The sequence below is a fragment of the Nyctereutes procyonoides genome, unplaced genomic scaffold, assembly GCF_905146905.1.
Source record: "Nyctereutes procyonoides isolate TBG_1078 unplaced genomic scaffold, NYPRO_anot_genome, whole genome shotgun sequence".
NCBI lineage: Eukaryota > Metazoa > Chordata > Mammalia > Carnivora > Canidae > Nyctereutes > Nyctereutes procyonoides.
In genome coordinates this window covers 42622643-42643305 of record NW_026575142.1, presented here as the reverse complement: position 1 = coordinate 42643305, position 20663 = coordinate 42622643, and the positions used below count along the sequence as shown (strand labels likewise).

Below are 20663 nucleotides of genomic sequence, written 5' to 3'. Positions count from 1 at the left end.
AGCCCCAGGACCCTATACATGATGTGTGGACACCAGCCTAGATCTCTGTAATTATGGGAAATGATATGGATGCCTCACACATGATGTATTTTAATATAAACATGGAAAAGTGGAAACCTCTAAGAGCAAAGGCTCGGTGTATTGTTTTCGTGGCTTTCCAGGAGTCACCGGGGCAGTAAGTCCAGGGGCAGGGGGTGGTCCGGGAGGGGCGCCGCCAAAATGGCCTGGGAACCCCATGTGCTGTGCAAGGACTGGGGTGGGGGGAAGAGCTGGAAGTGGGGGTGGAGACGGGGTGGGGTGAGCCAGACACCAAGGCTCCAGGAGGCTGGCGGGGGGGTGTAAGGGGCAGGGTGAGGTCATCAGGATGGGCGGGGCTGGGTCTGGAACAGCTGACTGGGCCCTCAGCCTCTGGGGAAAGCTCTATGGGGCACAGACTTTGGACGCAGCTCGGGGCTGACCGGGGGCAGGCACGGCTCCCAGGTGGGTGTGGACGGTCCAGGCTTGGGCGCTGTGCAGGTTGGCGGGAAGGAGCCCACACCCAGCACGGAGCACCCCACATGCCCCCATGCGCCCTCGGGGACACGTTGCAGTCCTTACAGCCTGGGGCAGTCCCGCAGAGGTGGGGTAGGGGGCGGGGATGAACAAGGTCCACACAGGCTTCTCTCCTACCCCCTCCTGGCAGTCCAAACCCCAATCACAGGAGGGTGCTGGGTTGCTCTCCCCCTGGAAGACACGTGGGCCAAGCTCTCCTGGGGCAGCCTGGCCAGCAGCTCAACTCTCAGGGCCTCAGACCTTAAGTGAGCCGGCCCCTCCCTCCCTCCACGTGGAGGCACATGGGCCAGGGCACCTCTGGACTGAGGGCAGCACGGGGCATCAGTCCAAAATGGTCTTGAAGTCTGCGGTCAGGCTGGGGTCAGCCGCTGCCTCCAGGGCAGCCAGTGTCCCCCTAGGGAGCTGCTGGCCCAGGTGTGCCTTGGCTGTAGGGGAACGAGTGATACATGAATGCCCCAGAAAGTGGCCTCCAGGATGGCCCCGGACCCCGCAGAAGGCCAGGTGGGCATGGTCTGGGCCCCGGGTACAGGCCAGGCTCCAGGTGCCAGCTGGAATGGGTGGGAGAGAGGTCTGCGAAGATCTGCTGCTGAGGGTCCCTCTGCTGGTGTCGGGGCAGCCGGGGAAGGGGTTTGGGGATGCAGGTCCGGGCATAGAGGACATCCACCAGCAGGGCTGGAGGGAAGCAGGGCCTGGCCTCTCCCCACAGGCAGGAGGTGAGGTGTGGAGTGACCAGGTGGGTGTGCCCACCCCTCAGGTGACAGCCTGTGACCCCAGGGTGCCTGCACCCCATCATCACCTGGAGCTCCTGGACCCCCCCCCACTGCCTGTCAGACACACCCCCATACAGGGACAGGGCCCTGTCACACAAGGGGCACCTCTGGGGCCGAGGGCTCCCCACCCTACTTGCCTGCCTGGAGTGCCCCCAGGAGACACCTGTAGGTGCCACTGTGACGCGCCAGCTTGAGCAGGAAGGCGTGGAAGCAGAGCCACCGTGCGGCTTCGGAAGGAAACAGGCCAGAGGCGCCCTTGGCCCCCAGGGACAGCCCTGCAGGGACACGTGAACAGGCTAAGGCCCCACCCAGCCCTGGTCCCCTCCCGGAGAGACCTGGGGTCCCTGCCCGCCCTGACGCAGAAGAAGGTGCACAGGCCAGGGGCAAATGGGCAATTTCGTTTCCAGGGCAGTCCCCACCCCAGCACCAGGGAGCCCTGGTGGGGGCGCTTTCTCCACTTTTCTGAAGAACCATCCACAAAAGGGAAAGACCAAGGACCCATGGGACACACAGCATAGCCTGAACTACAGGCCAACCAGATGCCCTGTGATGAGGCTGAGGGGGGCTGAGAGTGTCCTTGGGGGGCTGAAGGGGGGCAGAGATGGACGAGCAGCCACACAGGCCCCCCAGGTTCCTGGGACCCGGCCTCCCCCACCCCTGCTGGTTTGGATTCACACACATGGCCGAGGTTGCAGGGGTTGGCAGGGCAGGGCCTGGTGGGGAGCTCCCAGGGCGCACGGCACATCCGTGGACATGTGAGATGAGCACCCATGTGACTCCACAAACCCGCCAGCGGCGCCTGCTTAGCACCCACGCACACCTGCGTTCCTGGCTTTGAGAAGGGAGTAGCAGCACGACGCGGTGTCTGCGATAACACAGAGGAAGAAGGAGGGGTTCTTCCTCACTGGCTGGTTGAATGGAAGCTGGAGCACACACGCATGGAACCTGCGGGAAGGACGCTTCGTGGGAGGAATGTCCCCCCACGTCCCTGTGTGCATGTCCCTGTGTGCATGCATGTGCGCGACACACTGGCAAGCCTCTCACCAAGTACCCTGTGCTCCTGGTCTCGCTGACCACCTGGAATCATGTGCACGCATGTCACTCTGACCTCGTGTGATAACCCAAGGGAAGTACTTTCCCACCTGTGGGAGACTGGAGCTGGGGTTGGTAATGCACAGACGTCATGTCTGCGGTCCCGGGGTCAGTCTGTGGCTGTGGCCTGGGGGAGGAGCTTGCTCTATGGGTGGAGGACCCTCTCTGGAAAGGCCTCCACTCCTGGACTCACCTACAACACTGCCAGTGAAGCGTGCCCAGGGCTACGAGACTTGCCGAGCCTGGCGGGTTCCGGGCAGACACAAGTGCATGAGCTAGTGTCCCACCCAAAGTGGGACACACGTGGCCTCGCCCGCCTCAGCCGCTGCTCACAGGCCAGCTTCACATACCACACTCCTGCCCCGGAGGGAATGGGGCCCTCAGAGTCTCCCACGTGCCTCGACATCCACATGGAAACTACTGACACGCATGCCCGTGGGTGGAGAAGCCCGTAGCATGGAGCACCTGCCATCATAGGGCTGCACGTGCTTGAACTGAGGAGCTTACAGAGCCGCCCGAGGGCACTTCCCTGAACCCAGGACTCAAACATTTCCTGGTGGGCAGGTATCTGGAGCTGGGCCCCGTGAGGGATGGGTCCCCAGGTGGGGGCAGGTGTCCAGAGCTGGGCCCTGGAAGACAGGTCCCGGTGTGGGGACAGGGACGAAGCTGGCCTGGGCACCAGCGTGGGACCTACAGCTGGCTGGGGGACTGGCCTGCCCCTGGCCTTGGAAGCACCACCAGACTGTTTTCCTACCCCCTGGGGGCCAGAGAAGCAGGTGAGCGTCCACCACCTCCAATCTCGCCGTGTGTGGCATGTGGGCACATTCGTGCTACACTCTGAGCATGTTTCCAGAGACGTCAGGCAGGCTGCCCATGAGAGCAGAGGTGCATGGTTGGAGGCGACAGGTTTCAAGGACAGAGGCAGAGCCCTGAGCCCCGTGGGAGCCCCGGCTGAACGGGTGAGCTCTGCGACACGACAGTGGACACGCAACATGCAGACTCAGGGTCACAGGCCCTCTGGGGCCGGAGAGCTTCCTGGCCTGGCGCCACAGGGGAGCGTCCTATGCAGCCTGCCCCGTCCGCATGAGACAGGAAGCTCACTGCACAACAAATGCACAGCTCCAGGTTACAGACTCACCACAGCTCCACACGGAAGCCTGGCCCCTTGACCAGCCCCACGGTTCACACGTCCCTCTGTCCTGACTACAGCTGGAAGTTAGCTGCCCCCAGAGCTGCCAAGGGGCAGGTGGCCCTCAGAAACCAGCAAAGCCCGGCTTTGTGTCCCTATGGCTAGGGCGGCCAATGTGATCAGTGGGGTCAACGGCCCAAAGGAAGAAATGTCTCCCCACCCCCCCATCCCGAGAGCTGTTAGGAAGGCTCCACCGCCAAAGGGCCCCACAGCTGTCCAGACACCCAGGACAGAGAATATTCCAGGAGCAGAATGGGCCTCCGACGTTCACATTAGTAGGGCAGGAATGGCCCCTGGGTTGTTTGGGGGCCACATCCCACCACCCCTTCCTGGGGGACATCAGGGGGCCGCGGACCATCACCTGACCCACCTGATCCCCCACTGCCTGGGACCTGAGCCCTGTGGTGTCTGAACATGTCTCGTGCTCCGGCCCCTGCAAGGTCCTGGGTCAGTACATAGGAACGGGGACACCCCGGGCCAAGCTGGCCACCCATCACCTCCTGGTGATGGGACGGACACCTCCAATGAAGCAAGGTGTACATGTGCACGCACAAGGCTGCTGTGCCAGCCCCTGGAAACCTGGCAAATGACCCAGGACACCGGAGCGCAGGATGCTCTCCTGGGCTGAGGGACAGCCAGGGTCAGACGGCCCTGTGGCCGTGTGGCCCGTGAACCCACCTGTAAGCCTGCAGTAAGAAGATCTTGTAAACGTTCATATAGACCGTGTGGATGCCGTTCACCTGAGTCACAAAGAAAGACAAATGATTCAAGTGCCTCTAGAAAGTCCTCCATCTCTTGCTTTATCACCAGGTCACAGGGAGGCGGGGACAGCTCCAGGTGGGCCCTGACCCGCTGGAGGGAAGGACAGGCAGGGAGCAACCAGGATGTGAGCGCCAAGTGGCTCTGGACCCCACTGTGGAGAGGGACCCCGGTGTCCAGGAAGATGGGTGCAGGCGAGGTTGAGGGCATTTGCCTCCACGTGTACATGCGTGTACTTGCACATGCATGCACACCCATACACATGGCACACACACATGCACTCACACCCATACATGTGGCACACATGTGCTGTAAGGCACACAAGCCTCACAGGCATGGCTCAGCCTGCGGGCCGTGCTCACCTGCAGATCCAGAAACAACGAGCAGCACTTCAGCCGCAAGACGGCCAACAGCTTGCGCCGCATGTTCCTCCCTGGCTTGGCACCCTGGCTGAAGGTGAGGCTCGCGCGGATGGAGGTGTGGGCATAGCTGTCGTACAGAGTGGGGGCCCTGAGACACAGTGCCCCCATGCAACCCACCTGCCCAGGCTGCCAAATGCACAGATGGGTCCCCAGTGAGGGGGTGGGGGTGGGCAGGGGCAGCACAGTGGCTGCAAGGGTGGAAAGAGCCCCGTGGAGACAGGTCCAAGTGCAGACGGAGAGTGCCCAAGCCGGGAGGCCTGAGGGACCAAGGTCAGCCAGGGAAGCCCCGCCCCCACCACAGCAGTGCGATCTGTACTGTTCACTCAACAGGGAGCAGATTCCAGCACCCACGTCCACCGTGAGGTGTGTCTCTGCCAAGCAAGGGCCGGGCTGGGAGGCCCCGTGACAGCCCTGAGGCACGTGACCATGTGTGGGGTCAGAGGTAGGCCCTGACCCCACAGGACTCATGTCCTTGCAGGGAGAGACACCAGAGATGATGCTGGAACGCAGAGGGACGTGAGGACACAGACCCTGCGTCTATGTGCCAAGGAGCAGCCTGAAGAGAACCCTGACCTGGGGTTCACAGCCTCCATGGTGTGAGGACACAGAGTCTGGTGCAGCGGCCCATTCGGGGGCATTGTTTGCGGCAGCCTCTGCTCACCAGGACGGGGTCCCCCATCCTGCACACAGCAGGCCCCACGTGCTCAAGCCCTGCTCCCCAGAGGGATGAGAGGCACCCAGTGAGGCCACAGAGGGTGTCAGGAGTGTGCCCTTGTCCTGAGGAGACTTGTGTGCAGCCATCCCCAAACCTCCCTGCAGAGCACACCGGTGATGCCATCTCTTGCCCAGATTCCTGGTACCACAGACAGCCCAGGGGACCGCTCGCCTGGCCAGTGCTCTCGATCCCAAGGAGGATGTGTTCTGCCCCCGTCTGGATGGGGGGCTGGGCACCCTGAACCCTGACCTCTCGGGATCGCAGCCTTGTGGAGACAGGAGTGGGAGCGTGCTAAGCGGCATCCCTGGTGGGCGTGCTCACCTGGAGTAGTCACAGGACACCTCCAAGGTCCGGGTGTCCAGCAGCAGGCCGCACCAGGGGAACAGACAGTGCGCTGGCAGCTGGAGGGGGGCCGCGCTGCCCAGGGCACCGTCCTCCACGGGGAAGTTCACCACCGTCTTCTGCAAGTTGGCCCTGCAGCCGTACTCAGGAACACCTTTGACCAGGGTCCTACAGCACAGGGACCTGTCAGCTGCCAGGGGAGGGGACGCCGCCTGGGGCTCTGGGGGCGCTCATTCTGTGCTACGTGGAGAACCCCAGAGAGGCCCCCGAGGATGGCTGGACAGAGCCCCGACCAGGTGCCGGGTGCTCCTTCCCAGAGGCTCCTGGAGACCAAGCGCCAGCACCCGAGAGCCCAGCTCCCACCGAGCTGACCCTACTCATGGGAACAGCACGTGAGCCATCAGCTCGGGATCCGGCTGCAAGGAGAATGCAGGGTCTGGATGGCAGAGCCCAAGGGACGAGATCCTCTCCGTGACAGCAGCCTGTATGTCCCATGTGCCACCGTGAGTCAGGGTGTCACCAGGGTATCCTGCTGACACGGTTGACAGTTTTGTTTTTTTTTTTTTTTTAAGATTTATTTATTTATTCATTCAGAGAGAGAGCGAAGAGAGAGGCAGAGACACAGGCAGAGGGAGAAGCAGGCTCCATGCAGGAAGCCCCATGTGGGACTCGATCCCGGGTGTTCAGGATCACACCCCGGGCTGCAGGCGGCGCTTAACCGCTGCGCCACCAGGGCTGCCCCGGTTGACAGTTTTAAAGGAGGGGACTGTCCACAGTGGGGCAGAAGCCCCGCCGGGGAAGGGCCTGAAGCACAGGACCCGCGTGTCCCAAGTTGGGGAGGGTCTCCCCACAGATGTCAGACCTGCCGGGCCGCCCATGCGGGCGGAATCCAGGCTGGATACGGGATGTAGGATGCCCCCACCCAGTGGTTCGCTTCCTAGGTGGAACCCTGCCACACACACTCCGAGCCACCTGCCTGCGGCCTGACCCCCAGGACTCTCACGGCAGCAGCGGTGCTGTGCCCCTGGCAGCTACTGGCCATGCGTGGGTACAGAGCTCTCAGGACATGGCCCTGCCCAAGGATCAGAATCTGTCATTGGACTTCACTGCGATGAACTCACATTTGTAGGGAGGCCTGTACCGGGCTGCTGTGTGGACGGTGGCCCTAGGACACACCTGCTGAACGCTAGCTCACTCTGAGCCCTGGGAACCCCATGGGACCCTGTTGGCAGGCTCAGGGTCGGAGATACTGTCTAGATGGGTTTGTCCAGAACAAACACCCCTTGGTTTACAACCTTCTCTTTCCTTGGAAAAGCCACCTGGGGCCACTGGCCACCTGGGGCCTGAGAGGCACGGCACTGAGGACCACGGCGCGAGGGAAAAGAGCCCTTGGGCCGACTGAATTCTGGCAAAATGCACCAAGCTCCCAAGTGGTCGCTGGGCCCTGAGCACCACCAGTGAGCACGTCGACAGACAGACAGACCCTCCCTTCCACATGGCCTACAGAGAGGCACCCCTGGGGAGCCGTACCAGCACTCGGGCCGCACTTTGTTCCTGTGTGTGCAGCACAGCCTCCAGGGACGCAGCCCGCCCCCCAAGGCACCGCCCATGCCCACCCACCCCCCACCCCAAGCTCGGGCTCCGCTCCCACGGCCACAGCCCTGGCTCTCAGAGCCCCCAGAATGCATGGCGCACCGCTCGCCAGAGGCAAGACACCTCGGGGAGCACAGATGCAAAGTGGGCACCGTGACTCGGCGAGTCAGGTCGGGGCTCATGGGCCGCAGGAGTGCCACAGAGACGCACAGGGACCCTTACCTGAGAAAGGCTTGCGCTTGCGTCAGGTGAGGGGTGACCAGCAGGAAGTCGTCCACCAGGCGCAGGAGGACCCTGCAGCAGAGAGGCGCCAAGGGCTGCAGCCAGGGGCCCGACGTTGGACAAACGCCAGCATCCCCGTTCATGTAGACAAAATCATGTAATCCTCTCCAAAGGATCTGGACAATGGCTGACGGGTCTCATGGATGCAGTGGTGGCCGGGGACACAGGGGCAGAGGCGCGGCTGCCACTCAGAAGCCCTGACCCCCCACCACCTCCCACATGGCCTCACACAAAGACACGCACGGCCCCGTCCACACCTCGAGGGCCAGGAAGACGGGCACCACGAGGGATCCGTACCCGTCCTGCTCGATTCCAGGAAACAACCTGCGCTCCATGTCCCCGTAGCACAGACTGCACAGTAGAGTGGACAGGATAGAGCCCTGAGGGACCCCCTGACACTGGATGTAGGACCTGCGGGCAGGAGCAGGCCACGGCGGGCCTGGCGCTTGTGTCACAGACCCCCATGCTTGCAGATCCCCCCCTCCCGCCGACACACAGATCTGGGGGTATGAATCCAGGTTGGGCACAGGCTCCCACAGAGTCCTGCTGGGGGTCTGTTCACACACGCAACTGTCCGCACGAGGCACGACTCGTTTTTATCAAGGTCACAGTGGCAGCGAAGTGAGTGGCGCTTCTCAGGGAGGCCTGGGGGCCATGGTTTTGGCCTTTCCCATGGAAACAATTCTCTTGTGGGTTTTTTTTTTTTTTTTGAAACAGTTCTCTCATGACGTGGGTACTGCTGACGGGCGTCCAGGCAAGCTATCTGTGTGAAGACCCCCCTCCCCCCGCCGCTGTGCCCTGTGGGGGAGCCTTTCGGAATGCAGATATCAGCTTATATTATGAATATAACCTCACTATGGTGAATGCTCTCACTCCTCCTAACCGTAGTAACAGCACCTCCTTGAACTATGAAACTTCTAATTTCCGGAGCCCAGGGAATGACCCCAGAGAGGCGCCGCATCCAAGCTGACCCCTAACAACCTTGGCCATGACCTGAACCACGGGGAGCACTGCTCTCATCAGCCACGCTGGGGTCCTCACGCACCTGCTCACCCAGGGGTGTCTGGTTTTGTTGGCATGAATAAAAAAAAATCATCTGCCGGCATTTAGATGCCAGAGGACCTCCCAAACCCTGGGAGTCGAGGGGCCGGCATGCCTATGTGGAATGCGATGCCCCCCAACGCAGGCAGGGGGGTCTCAGGATGATGACGGGAAGGTGCTGAGGACCCCAACTCACTTGCCCCCGATCCTTACGACGTGATTGTGTACCAGACGCAGAAAGAGGTGGAAAAGGCTGCTGCCGGCTTCGTTCAGAGAGGAGCTCTGGAAGAAGGCACAGACGTGTGGGCAGGCAGGGCGGCACGCACACGGGCAGGGGCGCCGCGCTGGAGGCCACATCAGGTAGTCTGTGGCTCCAGCTGGGCTTGAGCCTGTGGACGCTGCCCAGATGGCACGTGCCAGTAAGCATGTGGCCTGTGGCCCCCAGCGGCCAGAGAAGACGGGTCTGCACGCCAGAGCCTCAGCGGGTGGCCGAGCTTGTCCCTGTAAGTGGTTCCACAGCCACGTGGGCTAAGCCACAACCGAGGGCCCCGCACTCACGAGCAGCCCCTGCTTACATGCAAGAAAAACAGGTTTCCTGCTAGATGGTCAACCCCAGGTGGGGTGACACAGCAAAGCCAACTTATCCTCCCATAGGACAGGGCACAGATTCTTCCGGCCTCATGATCCAACCCGAGGCAGAGGACATCTCTAGCGAACCACAGGAAGGCTGGGCAGCGGCAGAGGACGCGGCTTGGTGGGAAGGCAGAAATGAGGCCAAAGGCAGCACGGCGCAGTCCGTGGAGGCTGCACAGGGCCCCTCACCCATGTCCACGTTCCTCCCGCGGTGAGCTGTGCTACCCCACCTGCTCGATGACCACGGCGTCCCTCAACGAGCTTGTCTCTTGCAGACGCTCCACAAACTGTCTCATGTAAGGCTGCAGGTCTGCAAAGGTGGACACCTGCTGGCAAAGACAAGAGGCTGAGGCAGGCAGACACCTAGCCAGGACCAGGAGGACAATGGTCGTGCCACAGGCCACAGGAGCTGTCCAGGTCACTCCCCAGCAGCTGGTGACAGGCCGAGGAGAGCCACTGGGGTCCCAGTCTTGGGAGAAGTCCCACCTTCCCAAGACCTCTCAGGCCTGTCCGTTCACTGTGGGAGAGGGAGTGTGAGCAGAAGGCAGTAGGAGTCAGGGCCACCCCAGCAGCCAGGAGGAGGCTCTGGTCTGAGGAGTGGTGGAGAAATGTTCAAACCTGCAACTACTTCTCAGCTCTGAGCACTGGGCATCCCAGGGGGAAGAGGGGCTGTCACCTGGGGGGGGGGGGCTCTTGGGTAAGCATGGGGGTGTGCAATGGGGGTGAGGGGTAGGGGAGCCCTCAGGTGAGTAGAGGGGGGGCTGCAGTGGGGGTGGGGGGTAAAGGGACTCTCAGGTGAGTAAAGAGGGGGTGGGGGCTCCCAGGTGAGTGGAAGGGGCTGAGGTGGTATCAGGGGCCCTCAGGTGAGCACAGGGGGCCACGGGGGGGGTGTTGGGGGCCCTCAGGTGAATGCAGGGGGCTGCAGCAGGGTGTCAGGGGGCTCTCAGGTGAGCAGAGGGGGGTGGGGAGCTCTCAGGTGAGTGGGGGGGGCCCTCTCGTGAGCACTGGTGGCTGCAGGGGTTGTCGGGGGCCCTCAGGTGAGTGCAAGGGGCTGGGGGTGGGGGGCAGGGGCCAGCCCTACATGGTCTAACACCAACCCTGTCAGACCCATGGGATCCATCAGTCCCACTGTAAGGGGAGCGATGAACCCCTACAGAAAAAAAGTTTTATGCAAAACCTATGCTTTTAATTTTGTAGAGGCTGGCATCTCATGAAAAACAAATGAGAGGAGGCAGGCCTGCATGACCAAACCACAGATAAAACAACAGAAACAGCAGAGCAGCTGTGACAGGAACCTGCTTCTGGACGAGGCGGCTCCTGAGTTGCCGGGATTTAAAAACAAACAAAAAAATTAGAAGTAAATAAAAAAAAAAACAACAACAAAATAAAACAAAAGAAACAGAAGGAAAAGCGAACCAAAGACATGGAGCCTGTGAGAAAGCCCACGTGGGATTTCCAAGATGGGAGAATGGGACTGCTGACCCAAGAATTCAGGAAATAGGCTTAACGGGTGGTCAGAGGCAGAAAACACGTAGACGGAGGCCAAGACCTGAAGAAGCTCGAATTTACACCCCAGAAGTCAAGTCCAGCAGCTGAGAGCTGAACATGGGGGCGAAAGCAGCGCCCATTCTAACAGAAATGCAGGATGTCACTTTGGGGACCAAAAAGGCAAAGACAGTCTAGAATGTGTTTGTGTGTTTGTGGTGCATCCGCCTGACCAAGGACCACACTGGGCGCTATGACACCCTGGGAATCAGGAGCACCCAGCACACCGCTCATCACACGTGGGGAGATGACCCGACTGACATCTCACCGGAGGAGGCCTCCAAGTGGCCAACGTCTGAAGGGCTCTCAGCCTGCAGCTCCTCAGGAGGACGCCCCATGAGCCCTGGGCACCCTCGGGCCCTAGAGGACACTGCCCCCAGGATGCCAGGGTGGTCTGCCCCCCAACACTGACCACTCCCCACTCCCCCTCCCGGGCAACGCTCCCAACAGAAGCGAGGGGTCTTGTGCATGGAGGCAGTCAGGAGAATGCCCATGGTGGCCTGTTCGCCCCAGCCCAAACAGGGACTCCCCCAGACGTGCGCCCCACCAGCAGCACTGGTGCCACAGGACCCCAACTGCGACAAGGAGAGGGACAAGCCACATCTCAGGCCCACCGGGGACAGAAGAAAGCAGACAGGAAGGGCGCATGCTGCTTGAATTAGAGACAGGTGAGTCCAGGTAGTAGACGTTGCCCTGAGGGAGTGCACGGGGGTCTCGGGGGCACGCGTGATTTCCCACATCAACCCAGGCGTTGGCGACCATCTGTGTCCACAGGCACACTGTCTCATTTCAGGGCAAACTCAAGATTCACAAACCACACTCGGGAGCCTTGCCCGAGGCGCTCACATGAGGTTGTCCTGGGAGCTCCTGGGTGGGCTCTGTCCCCTACGGCTGCTCTACTCTCTTCTCCCCTAGCCCTGGCCATGCAGCACACCCAGCCCCTCTGCATGGGCAAGGGCCAGGCGCGGGCTCCCAAGGGACAGTGTGGGGGCATCACCAGAATACGTGGCTGCTGCTGCCGCCGGCACACCTCCCATGCACACACACCAGTGCACAGGGGACAGGAGGCAGCAGCCTGCAGGACAATGAGAATTGACCATAACACTGACGACAGTGTGGGATACCTTCCAGGACTGGGGGCAGAAGACGTGCAGCTCAGCACCCACGGAGGCAGGCAAGGGCATCCAGGGGCACAGACGCACCCTGTCATGGACACCTCCACACCAGACACCCTCATCGTGGGATGCACGCCCCTCTGGGTCTTACGTGTCTTTTGAAGGCCTTGCGGACATGTCCCCGGGCAGTCCTCTGGACCACGGCATAGTGGCGCACGCAGTATGTGCTTTCCTGAGGCCTGATCACATTGGCAATCACCTCTACCAGCCTGTCCTGAGGGAGGGCGTCATATGCCCCCGTCACGTCCACCTGTGTGGGAGTGATGTGCCTGTTCACAGGCTGCTCCTGTGCTCACCTGGCCCCAGGCTCCCAAGTACTGCTGGTCTTCACCTGCCACTACCAAACTCGGGTGAATCAGACACAGGAGGACCCGGGACACCCTGACCACCCAGTGACTGCCCTGTCTCCGCTGCACACACCTGTCCCATGGCCCCAGACTCAGCACCCCAGGGCAGGCCCGTATCCCCCTCTATACAGAGACGTGATGTGGCTCCACCACAGGACGCCCCTTCGGGCAAACCCAAGGGCTGCCGGCCAGCCGCTCCTCCTCCGTCCACTGCCCCTGCCGGGACCCAGGCTGCAGGTTAGCTGGCGGAGGGGCTGCTCTCATAGGCCTGACATGCCCAGCTGGCTCGCCTGGGTGTGGGGCGGGGACCAGAACCGGGTACCCACCTTGACAAAGTACAGCTGGGGTGCCGGATTCTGGGCCCGTATGCGTAGCACAAAGGTGCGCCAGGCCCTGTGGATGTCGTCCATGCCCAGCATGGAGGCCCCTAGGAGGCTGGGGCGCCGGGCCCGCTCATAGTTGAGGACACTGAACAGTGTCTTCAGTTGTGAGGTGAGATGCTGGACCTGCAGAGCCAGCCCCGGCCAGGGCAGCTGGGTCAGAGGGCACCCACCCCGAGGGGGCCTGGGTCAGACTTGCTACCTCCACCTGCGGGGTCCCCAGAACAACCCCTGCCTCTGTGCCTCCTGGTCTGCTCAGCATCCCTCAGACTCCGGAAGGGTAGCTGGAGGATCCCCCCACACCCACCCCAGACCCAGGGTCTCCCCAAGCATCTGTCCACAGCCCTGCTTCCTTAAGTGGGAGCATCACAATGACAAAATCACCCCACACACTCAATGGAGCCACTGGAAGAGTCAGATCTCTGGTGACAGATGCTGTGATGGGGGGAGGAAACACACAGGACGCTAACCATGGGAACAAAGTCCTGCAGAAGGGGGTGCTGACCATGGGGGTGAAGTCCTGCGGGGAGGGGTGCTGAGCATGGGGGTGAAGTCCTACAGGAGGGGGGAGGGGTGCTGACCACGAGGGTGAGGTCCTGCAGGAGGAGGCAGGGATGCTGACCATGGGGGTGAGGTCCCACAGGAGCAGGGAGGGGGTGCTGACCACAGGGGTGAGGTCCTGCAGGGAGGGGGCAGGGGGTGTGACCATGAGGGTGAGGGCCTACAGGAGGGGTTGCTGACCATGGGGGTGAGGTCCCATGTGGGTCACTGGAAGCCCGACAGGCTGGTGACAGGGCAATAACCTGGTCTTTCTGTCCTTGGCTCATGGATGGGTCACCATCCCCTGCAGCAGTGGATAGCTCTATGCCATGAGAACCTGTGGGTTCATGGAAGCCCCAGCACCTCCTAGGACCGGCCTTCCTACCAGCTCCTCTGCACTCGGGCACCTGGCCCCGTCAACGGTGCTCTGTGCCCCATGGGCCTGACGCGCTGCAGGCCCTCATCTGGCCCCGTCTACGTCCACACCTAGTCTGGGGGTTAAGTGCACTTTACTTAGAAAGGAAACAAGTCGACCTTCTTGTCTCTGTGGAATGTTCTGGCTCCCATGATGTAGTCCATATTCACAATCGGCCGCAGCCCACTAGGCTTGGGGAGGAAGCGGAGTCTGGAGGTCAGCAGAGCAGGTCTAGCTTCCCGGTGTCTCCTGACCTCTGCTTCTGACAGTTCTCGGAGATGCACACTATTGAAGTGTTGTCTGAAACAGAGAACCTCATGGGATGCAGCTCGGCAGCCGTGCAGGAAGCCCAGGGTGGGTGGGCCTGGCAGTGGAGAGCGGTGCTCCTCAAGTCGGCAGGGCCAGGCACCCAGAAACCTAAGACGCTGCGGCTGTGGCCAGGCACCTATAGGCGTGCCCTTCCCCAGCAGGTGCCCAACCACCTGGTTCCCTCCAGCACAGAGCCTGGGAAGCACAGGCTGGAGCCAGACAGGAACTTCAGGCAAGGGCGGGGGGAGGTGGAGACCGCTGCAGCCCCCACAGGAGACAGAGCCACCTCTCCACGGACCCATGACCTGCAGCCTTTCCCCAAAAACCACCCACAGCCCAGGTCTGGGTGTCGCCTGGCTGCTGGGGCTGAGTATGTTCCCTGGGCTGGCATCCTCAGTAGGGAAGGGCAGTGCACAAGCCTAACCCACCCGGGACTCACACGCCCCCCAGGCAGGGCCACAGGTCCTCCGGTCCCCACAAGGAATCTCAGAAACCACTGTGGATCAGGTGCCACGAAATATTTAAATAAATATTTAATTAAACATATTTAAATTATTAAGCAGCCTGCACCCTCTGTCACCTCAAACCCACGACAAAGGCCTCCAGACCCTCTCCCAGATGCAGGAAGACACAGCCCCCGCGCCACATGACTCAGGTGGTAGTTTCCATTCGGTATAAAGTTGTCCCACTTCCAAGAGCCCAGACCTCAGCCCAAACTCTGACTTCCCAGGTAAACAAAGGGGGGTCTCTGGAATCCATGCCCCCCGTGGGACCCCCAGCAAGGGGTGCCCAGGGAGCCTGGAGCCAGCAAGGCGAGCAGGACTCAGGGCTGTCACCTACACAGGAGAACACACGGCACCGACTAACACACCTGATTCCTATGCTCTGTAACTGGCTCCAGACGCTCTTCCGGTAGAAGAAGAGTCGGTTCTTTTGAAACGTGGTTTCCGTGACATAAAAAAATGACCTGAGCAGCTCAACCACATACGTGCCCATCAACCAGCACAGGAACCTGGCCAGGATCTCCTCTCTCCGACGGTGCTCAGCAGCCGGGACACAGCAAGCTCCTGAAACGGGAAAGACACAGAATAGTCTCAGCCCAGCCCCCGGTGAGTGCGACCCCACCTGCACTGCCCATCGCGGCCACACCGGCCGCTCGGCACGGGCAGGTCGGGACTGAGGCGCTGTGTACTCGATCCTCAGCTACAGGGATGCATGTCACTAACGACACTTCTACTGAGGACGTCCTGCGTATGTTGGGCTTCAACAAAAGACGTTATTAGATTTGTTTCCCATTTTGTTTTTTACTTTGTAATGTGGCTTCCAGAAAGTTTAAGTTACACACATGCAGTCACGTTGTTTCTGCCGGATGGAGATGACAGGGCTGCGTCATCAGTTCTCATCTATGAGTAGGATGGAGACGCAGAGACAGGCTCTCCCTATGGTCACATGCAGTCCTTAAGCAGCATCACTGGATCCCATCCAGAATGCCTGGGTTCTCCAGGCTGAACCCCACAGGCAAGAAGAGGCAGCCACATGTCCCGCAGCTGGAACGTGCACCAAAGGCCCAAACAGTCCTCCCTGTGTTCCTCTATATTTTATTCTGTGCACTCAGAGAAGGTGTCACCACATTGCCACAGAGGCCATGGCGCCCATGGAACTGGTGGCTTCCCCATTAATAAGTGACATGGGAGAGACCATAAAAGAGTAGAAGGGGGACCCAAAGACCGGTCTGGGGTAGAGGACGGGAAGTTGAGACAAGAAAAGGGCAGGAGACAAAGACCCTGATTAGATGGCAGAGCTCACAGGTCTTAACACCTGGGCGGACAGGGAAGGAGGGTGGAGGGGGAGAGGTGCACAGTCCCCCGGGAAACAGGGACACAGGGCCCGGCAAAGGCAGGCACACCCGGAGAGGATGCGTCTATCATCAGAGGAAAGAAATCAGATGCTCCGGGTTGGCAGCAACGATGGCCAGATTCAAACTGCGAGGCTCTGGGAAGCCCCACTGAGGCCCCTACAGAGACAGAGGACTCCACTCCGAGGACCAGGGGCCGTGGCGGGAGGGGCGCACGTGTCGATGGGACAGATGACCGGCGCAGCGCACAGCCTATGAGGAGCCACATGTGCCCGGGGTAAGGGGATGAGGGCCACCACCAAGAGCCCATTTCGGGATGTCTCATGACTCCTGGCAGCAGATGTGGACAGTCCGGCAGTCTGGCCTCTGGGGATGGGGACTAGTTTGTGACGGGAGTCGGGGGGCTGAGAGGCAGGCAGGACAGTCGCTGCCGGCCCAACAGAGGAAGGGGTGTTCCAGCAGGGAGGGCAGAGAAGGCAACCCGAGGGCCACGCATACAGAGCTTTGGTGTTGAGGCATCATTTATTCAGCCCAGTACGCGTCGGGCAAGGCTATGGTCGTAGGAAGGAACAGCTGGCCAGGGCACAGCTTGAATGTGCAATGACTCGGAGAGATCCAGGGGCTGGGCCCTTGTCACCCTGGAATGCACCAGCTCTTTCCCATGGGCAGAGCCGGTGTGAAGCTGGGGACGGTCACAGAACTCAGCTCTTTCCGAAAAGTGAGCTGGGGAGTGAAGGGAGCACCTGGGGAGCTGAAGAGTGTGCCCCCAGCCCCCATCAGAGGCTATCATGACCATGATCTGTGGGGATGGGCAGGGCACGCGGTAACCCCCGCCCCAGAAGGTCACTGTGGCTCTAACGGACACCTCTGCCTCCTCCTTTCATCTAGAAGCCTCAGGCATCTTGGGAGCTTAGGGGAGGTCAAATGACAAGTTGGCAAGGTCTGTCCTGGTTGCTGCCCTGCGGGCAGGGGGTGCCGGGGGGGCAGGGTGGGCACCCGGTGAGCAGAGGAAACTCCACGTGAAACCCAGATGAACAAGGTGGGAGGGATGCCACAGCGCAGGTTCCTAGTAAACATCCCACAGAACGCCCATCGCGGAGCCCTCTGCTCTCCTCCGTTTCCCGGTGACACTTCTGTCCTTAAAGATGGGGGGGGGGCTTGGTCAGGAGACCATCTCCCCTCCTTTGAATGTCCCGCAGCGGCATTCACATCTGTATGTTGGCTGACCAGATGTGCCTGGAAGCCCAGGAGGCTTATCTTCCACTCCACAAAAGTGGGTTCCTGTCCCGGCACCCACGTCTATGAGTGGGGCACCATTTCAAGGTGGTAAGCCCTAAAGTCAAAAAGGGATGATGAACAAGGTGCAGGTGTGCTTGTGAGAGCTTCTGGACGCATCACCTGTTGCCGTGGGCGTGCCCATGCACATCACACGTGCTCACTGCTTGGGCCCAGGGCGTGCCTGCACCCACAAGCATCTCCAACGTTCATGTAAACGGGAGGGGGAAGGAGGTAGAGATGGATGGTTGGGAGGGAGGGGCCTACCACACTCGGGCTGTGGGCCTGGTCCTTCCTGTAGGCCAACCAGGCACCTGCTCACCTGCGCTCCTCACCTGGGTTCCCGTGCAGCCAGGTGCAGTCCCGCACCTTCATCTTCCACGTCAGTTCCTGCAGGGAGAGCTTAGCGTGCTTTCCCAGGGAGATGAACTTCTTCACGTTTCTCAAGAAGCGGCGCTGGTTGTGCCTGGAGCCCCAGAGTCCAGTGGGCACCAGCCAGCACAGGCAGGCCCTCAGGAAGGCATACACCTGCCAGGGGCTGCTGTGCTGTCGGAGGAGCTGTATCAGGCAGCTGGAGTCTGTCTGCTCCTGGGGGGCTGCTACTGGCCTCTCCAGGGGACAGATGCCCACTCCCCTGTGTGCCTGGTTGCCAGACCCCTCCTTAGTGGCCATGGCCCGAAGCGGGCAGTGGGTCCTGAGGAGCGCACGGTAGGGGCACCGGGTGTGGTTCCCAAGCAGCTCCTGGAACAGGGGCCTCATTCGCCAGTAGCGGGCAGGCAGGCGGCGCATCCTGCGTGTGGCCCCTGGCTTCGGGGCGCTGAGCCCAGAAAGATGGTCTCCACGAGTTTGCGGGCTCCGCTCAGGGTAGGCGGCAGGGCACTGAGCAGGAAGGAGGAGCGCAGCCGCTCCCTGCCACCCGAGCAGTAGAGGAAGTGTTTGGTCTCAGGGTGTGCTGGGTCATGGGGTACTCCCTGGGGCCCCGGAGATGGATGCCAGGCTGGGGTGGTTGGACGAGTCCCGGGGGGCCCTCCCTCCCAGGAGGCCGCTGGGGAAGCGGCCTCGGCAGGTGTCACAGCGGGAGCTTCCCTGACACGAGGCTGGTGGGCCCTGGGAAAGGACCTGTGGGCGCCCCGCTCTGGCTCCGAGGCCACGCTGCGCCTGGGCCGCTTGGCCAGAGGCACGCTGCTCCCGGGGCTGCCCCGGCGCCGCCTCGCGCGCGAGTTCTGGGCCTGGCGTGGGGGTCTGAGGTCCGCCGAGGCCCCGGCCCCGAGCCCGGGGAGCCCGGGGAGCCCGGGGAGCCCGGGGAGCCCGGGGGCCGGGAGCGGCAGAGAGGCGGCGGGGGCGCAGAGGTCGTAGAGCGGCGGCCCGCACACCTGGTAGGCGCAGCTCGGAGCCACCAGCAGGTAGAGCGCGCAGCGCGCCAGCAGGTGGGTGAGCACATCGTCGCCCACGCGGCGCAGCAGCAGCCCCCAGGCGCCGCTGCCGCGCAGGGTCTCGGTTACCGTGTTGGGCAGGTAGCTGCGCACGCTGGTCGTGAAGGCCACGGGGGGCCCGCCGCGCGCTCCGTCCAGCAGGGCGAAGCCGAAAGCCAGCACGTTCCTGGCGCCGCGCTCGCACAGCCGCTGCACCACCCTGGCCACCAGCTCCTTCAGGCAGGACACCTGCGGGGGGGCGGCGGGGTCTTGAAGCGCGCGGCTGTCCCCCTCCCAGCCCCGGCCCCGGCCCCGGCCCCAGCCCCAGCCCCAGCCCCAGCAGGGTCCCCCCGCGGCCCACCTGGCGGAAGGACGGGGCGGCGGGGGGCGGCCGCGCGCCCCAGGGCACGCACACCAGGCACTGCGCCACCAGCGCGCGGAAGGCCGCCGGGTCCCCGCGCCGCACGAGCAGCCGGCCCTGGGGCCCCAGGCGCCGCAGGAAGGTGGCCAGGGGCAGCACCTCCCGGTAGCGGCCCCGCAGCAGGGCGCGCACGGCGCGGCACCGGGGCGCTCGCGGCATGGCCGGGGAGGGGCGGGGTCCGCGGGAGGAAGGGGCGGGCCGGGGGAGGGGGTCCGCGCCGGGGCGGGGCTCCCGGGAGGAAGGGGCGGGGCGCCCGGGGGCGTGCGCGCCAAGGTGTGCGGAGCCCCAGGAGCGCGTGGGCCGCGGCCGCGTCCTCTGCTCCCCGGCCTGGCGGTCGCGGCGAGGGTCGCGGGCGGGGAGCGATGCCGTCGGCCGAGGCTCGGGGGTACCCAGGGGAGCCCCCGCCCGACATGGGGCACCTGCTGCGCTCTGCGCCCCTGGGCAGGGGTCCTTGGGTTTGTCACTGTCACAGGGGCGGAGTGACCCAGACACTGAGGGCTGCTCCCTGGAGGGCTGGGCGAGGGGGGGAGGGGGGCTTCAGCCCGGGAGGGGGTGCAGGGGGCAGGGTGGAAAATGTGCACGATACACAGGGTGAAGGGCCAGCAGGGCTGCCCCACTGAGCCACTGAGGGTGCGGGCACAAGCAGCCCCAGAGGACAGGCCCGGCCAGTGAGCAGCCAGCAGGCAGCGGCAGTACTGCCCCCAGACCTGACCTCCTCGACCCCAGGCTGTGGTTTCTCTTTCAGGTCCTCAAGCTCCTGTTGTCCCCACCACAGGCAAAAAACCCCACTCAGCTCCCTCCTAACTACAGTCCACGAAGGGAGGGCAGAAATGGGAGCCACAGGGCTTGGTGGCACCCTGTGCAGGCTCCTCTCAGCCGCTCCCAGCTGCCCTCGTGCTCAGGCCCCAGGGCAGGCTGGTGGTGGGACTGGACGGGTCAGGGGACCTCACAGACCCTTCCCGCCCAGTGCAGAGACTCTGCACTACAATGCAGACCCCCCACCCCAGACCCAGGGAGACAGCTGTGACAGTGGTTGTAATGACACTTGAACAGGACACCCAGAGGAGCCACCCTAATGAGACTTCATGCAAACGCAGACGCGTTCAAGTTTGAATTGCTGAGAAACAGGCTCTTGTGGGTCTCAGGAGGCTCCCGGGGACAATGCTCCTGAGCTCAGCAAACACTGGACGGCTGCACAAATGTTAACCTTTAGCAACGTACGTGGTCAGGAAATTGCTTTTATTCATGGCCCTGGCATTTCGACAGGCCCCTTGCACCCTCTTGGTGGCCGGGCTTCCATATTCATGGCGCTGGCGGTCTGCCCTTTCCTGTAACACTCGGATTATGTGTCGCCCTTCTAGACAGAGTTCCACCGAGGCGCACCGTGGTCTCCAGGGCCGGAATGGAGAACCACTCACTTCGGCCACTGGAGGTTTTGCGACTGTCTGGGGAAGTGTGTTCTTTTCCAACAAAGTTACTCAGATTCACCTGGAGAAATCTGGTCAGAAAACATCAGTTTTTAGAAAAAGAGGAACAGGAGAAACCAAGGCAGAGAAGGACACGTGCGACTGATACCATGCTGATGGCGGGGGGGTGGTT

At 62.2% G+C, this 20663-nt stretch overlaps 1 protein-coding gene across 1 annotated transcript; it reads right to left on the bottom strand.

The window, feature by feature from the left end:
* Nucleotides 1–66: 66 nt before the first annotated feature.
* On the bottom strand, nucleotides 67–19223 carry TERT (telomerase reverse transcriptase). Its single transcript, XM_055308109.1, is given in 17 exon segments — nucleotides 67–977; nucleotides 1460–1597; nucleotides 2143–2267; nucleotides 4282–4343; nucleotides 4725–4851; nucleotides 5821–6009; nucleotides 7657–7728; nucleotides 8014–8127; nucleotides 8954–9039; nucleotides 9621–9716; nucleotides 12202–12360; nucleotides 12784–12963; nucleotides 13912–14092; nucleotides 14973–15168; nucleotides 17567–18043; nucleotides 18046–18892; nucleotides 19005–19223. Coding segments are annotated over 17 exon segments (3372 nt in total). The 3' UTR covers nucleotides 67–873.
* Between the last annotated feature and the right edge of the window lie 1440 nt (nucleotides 19224–20663).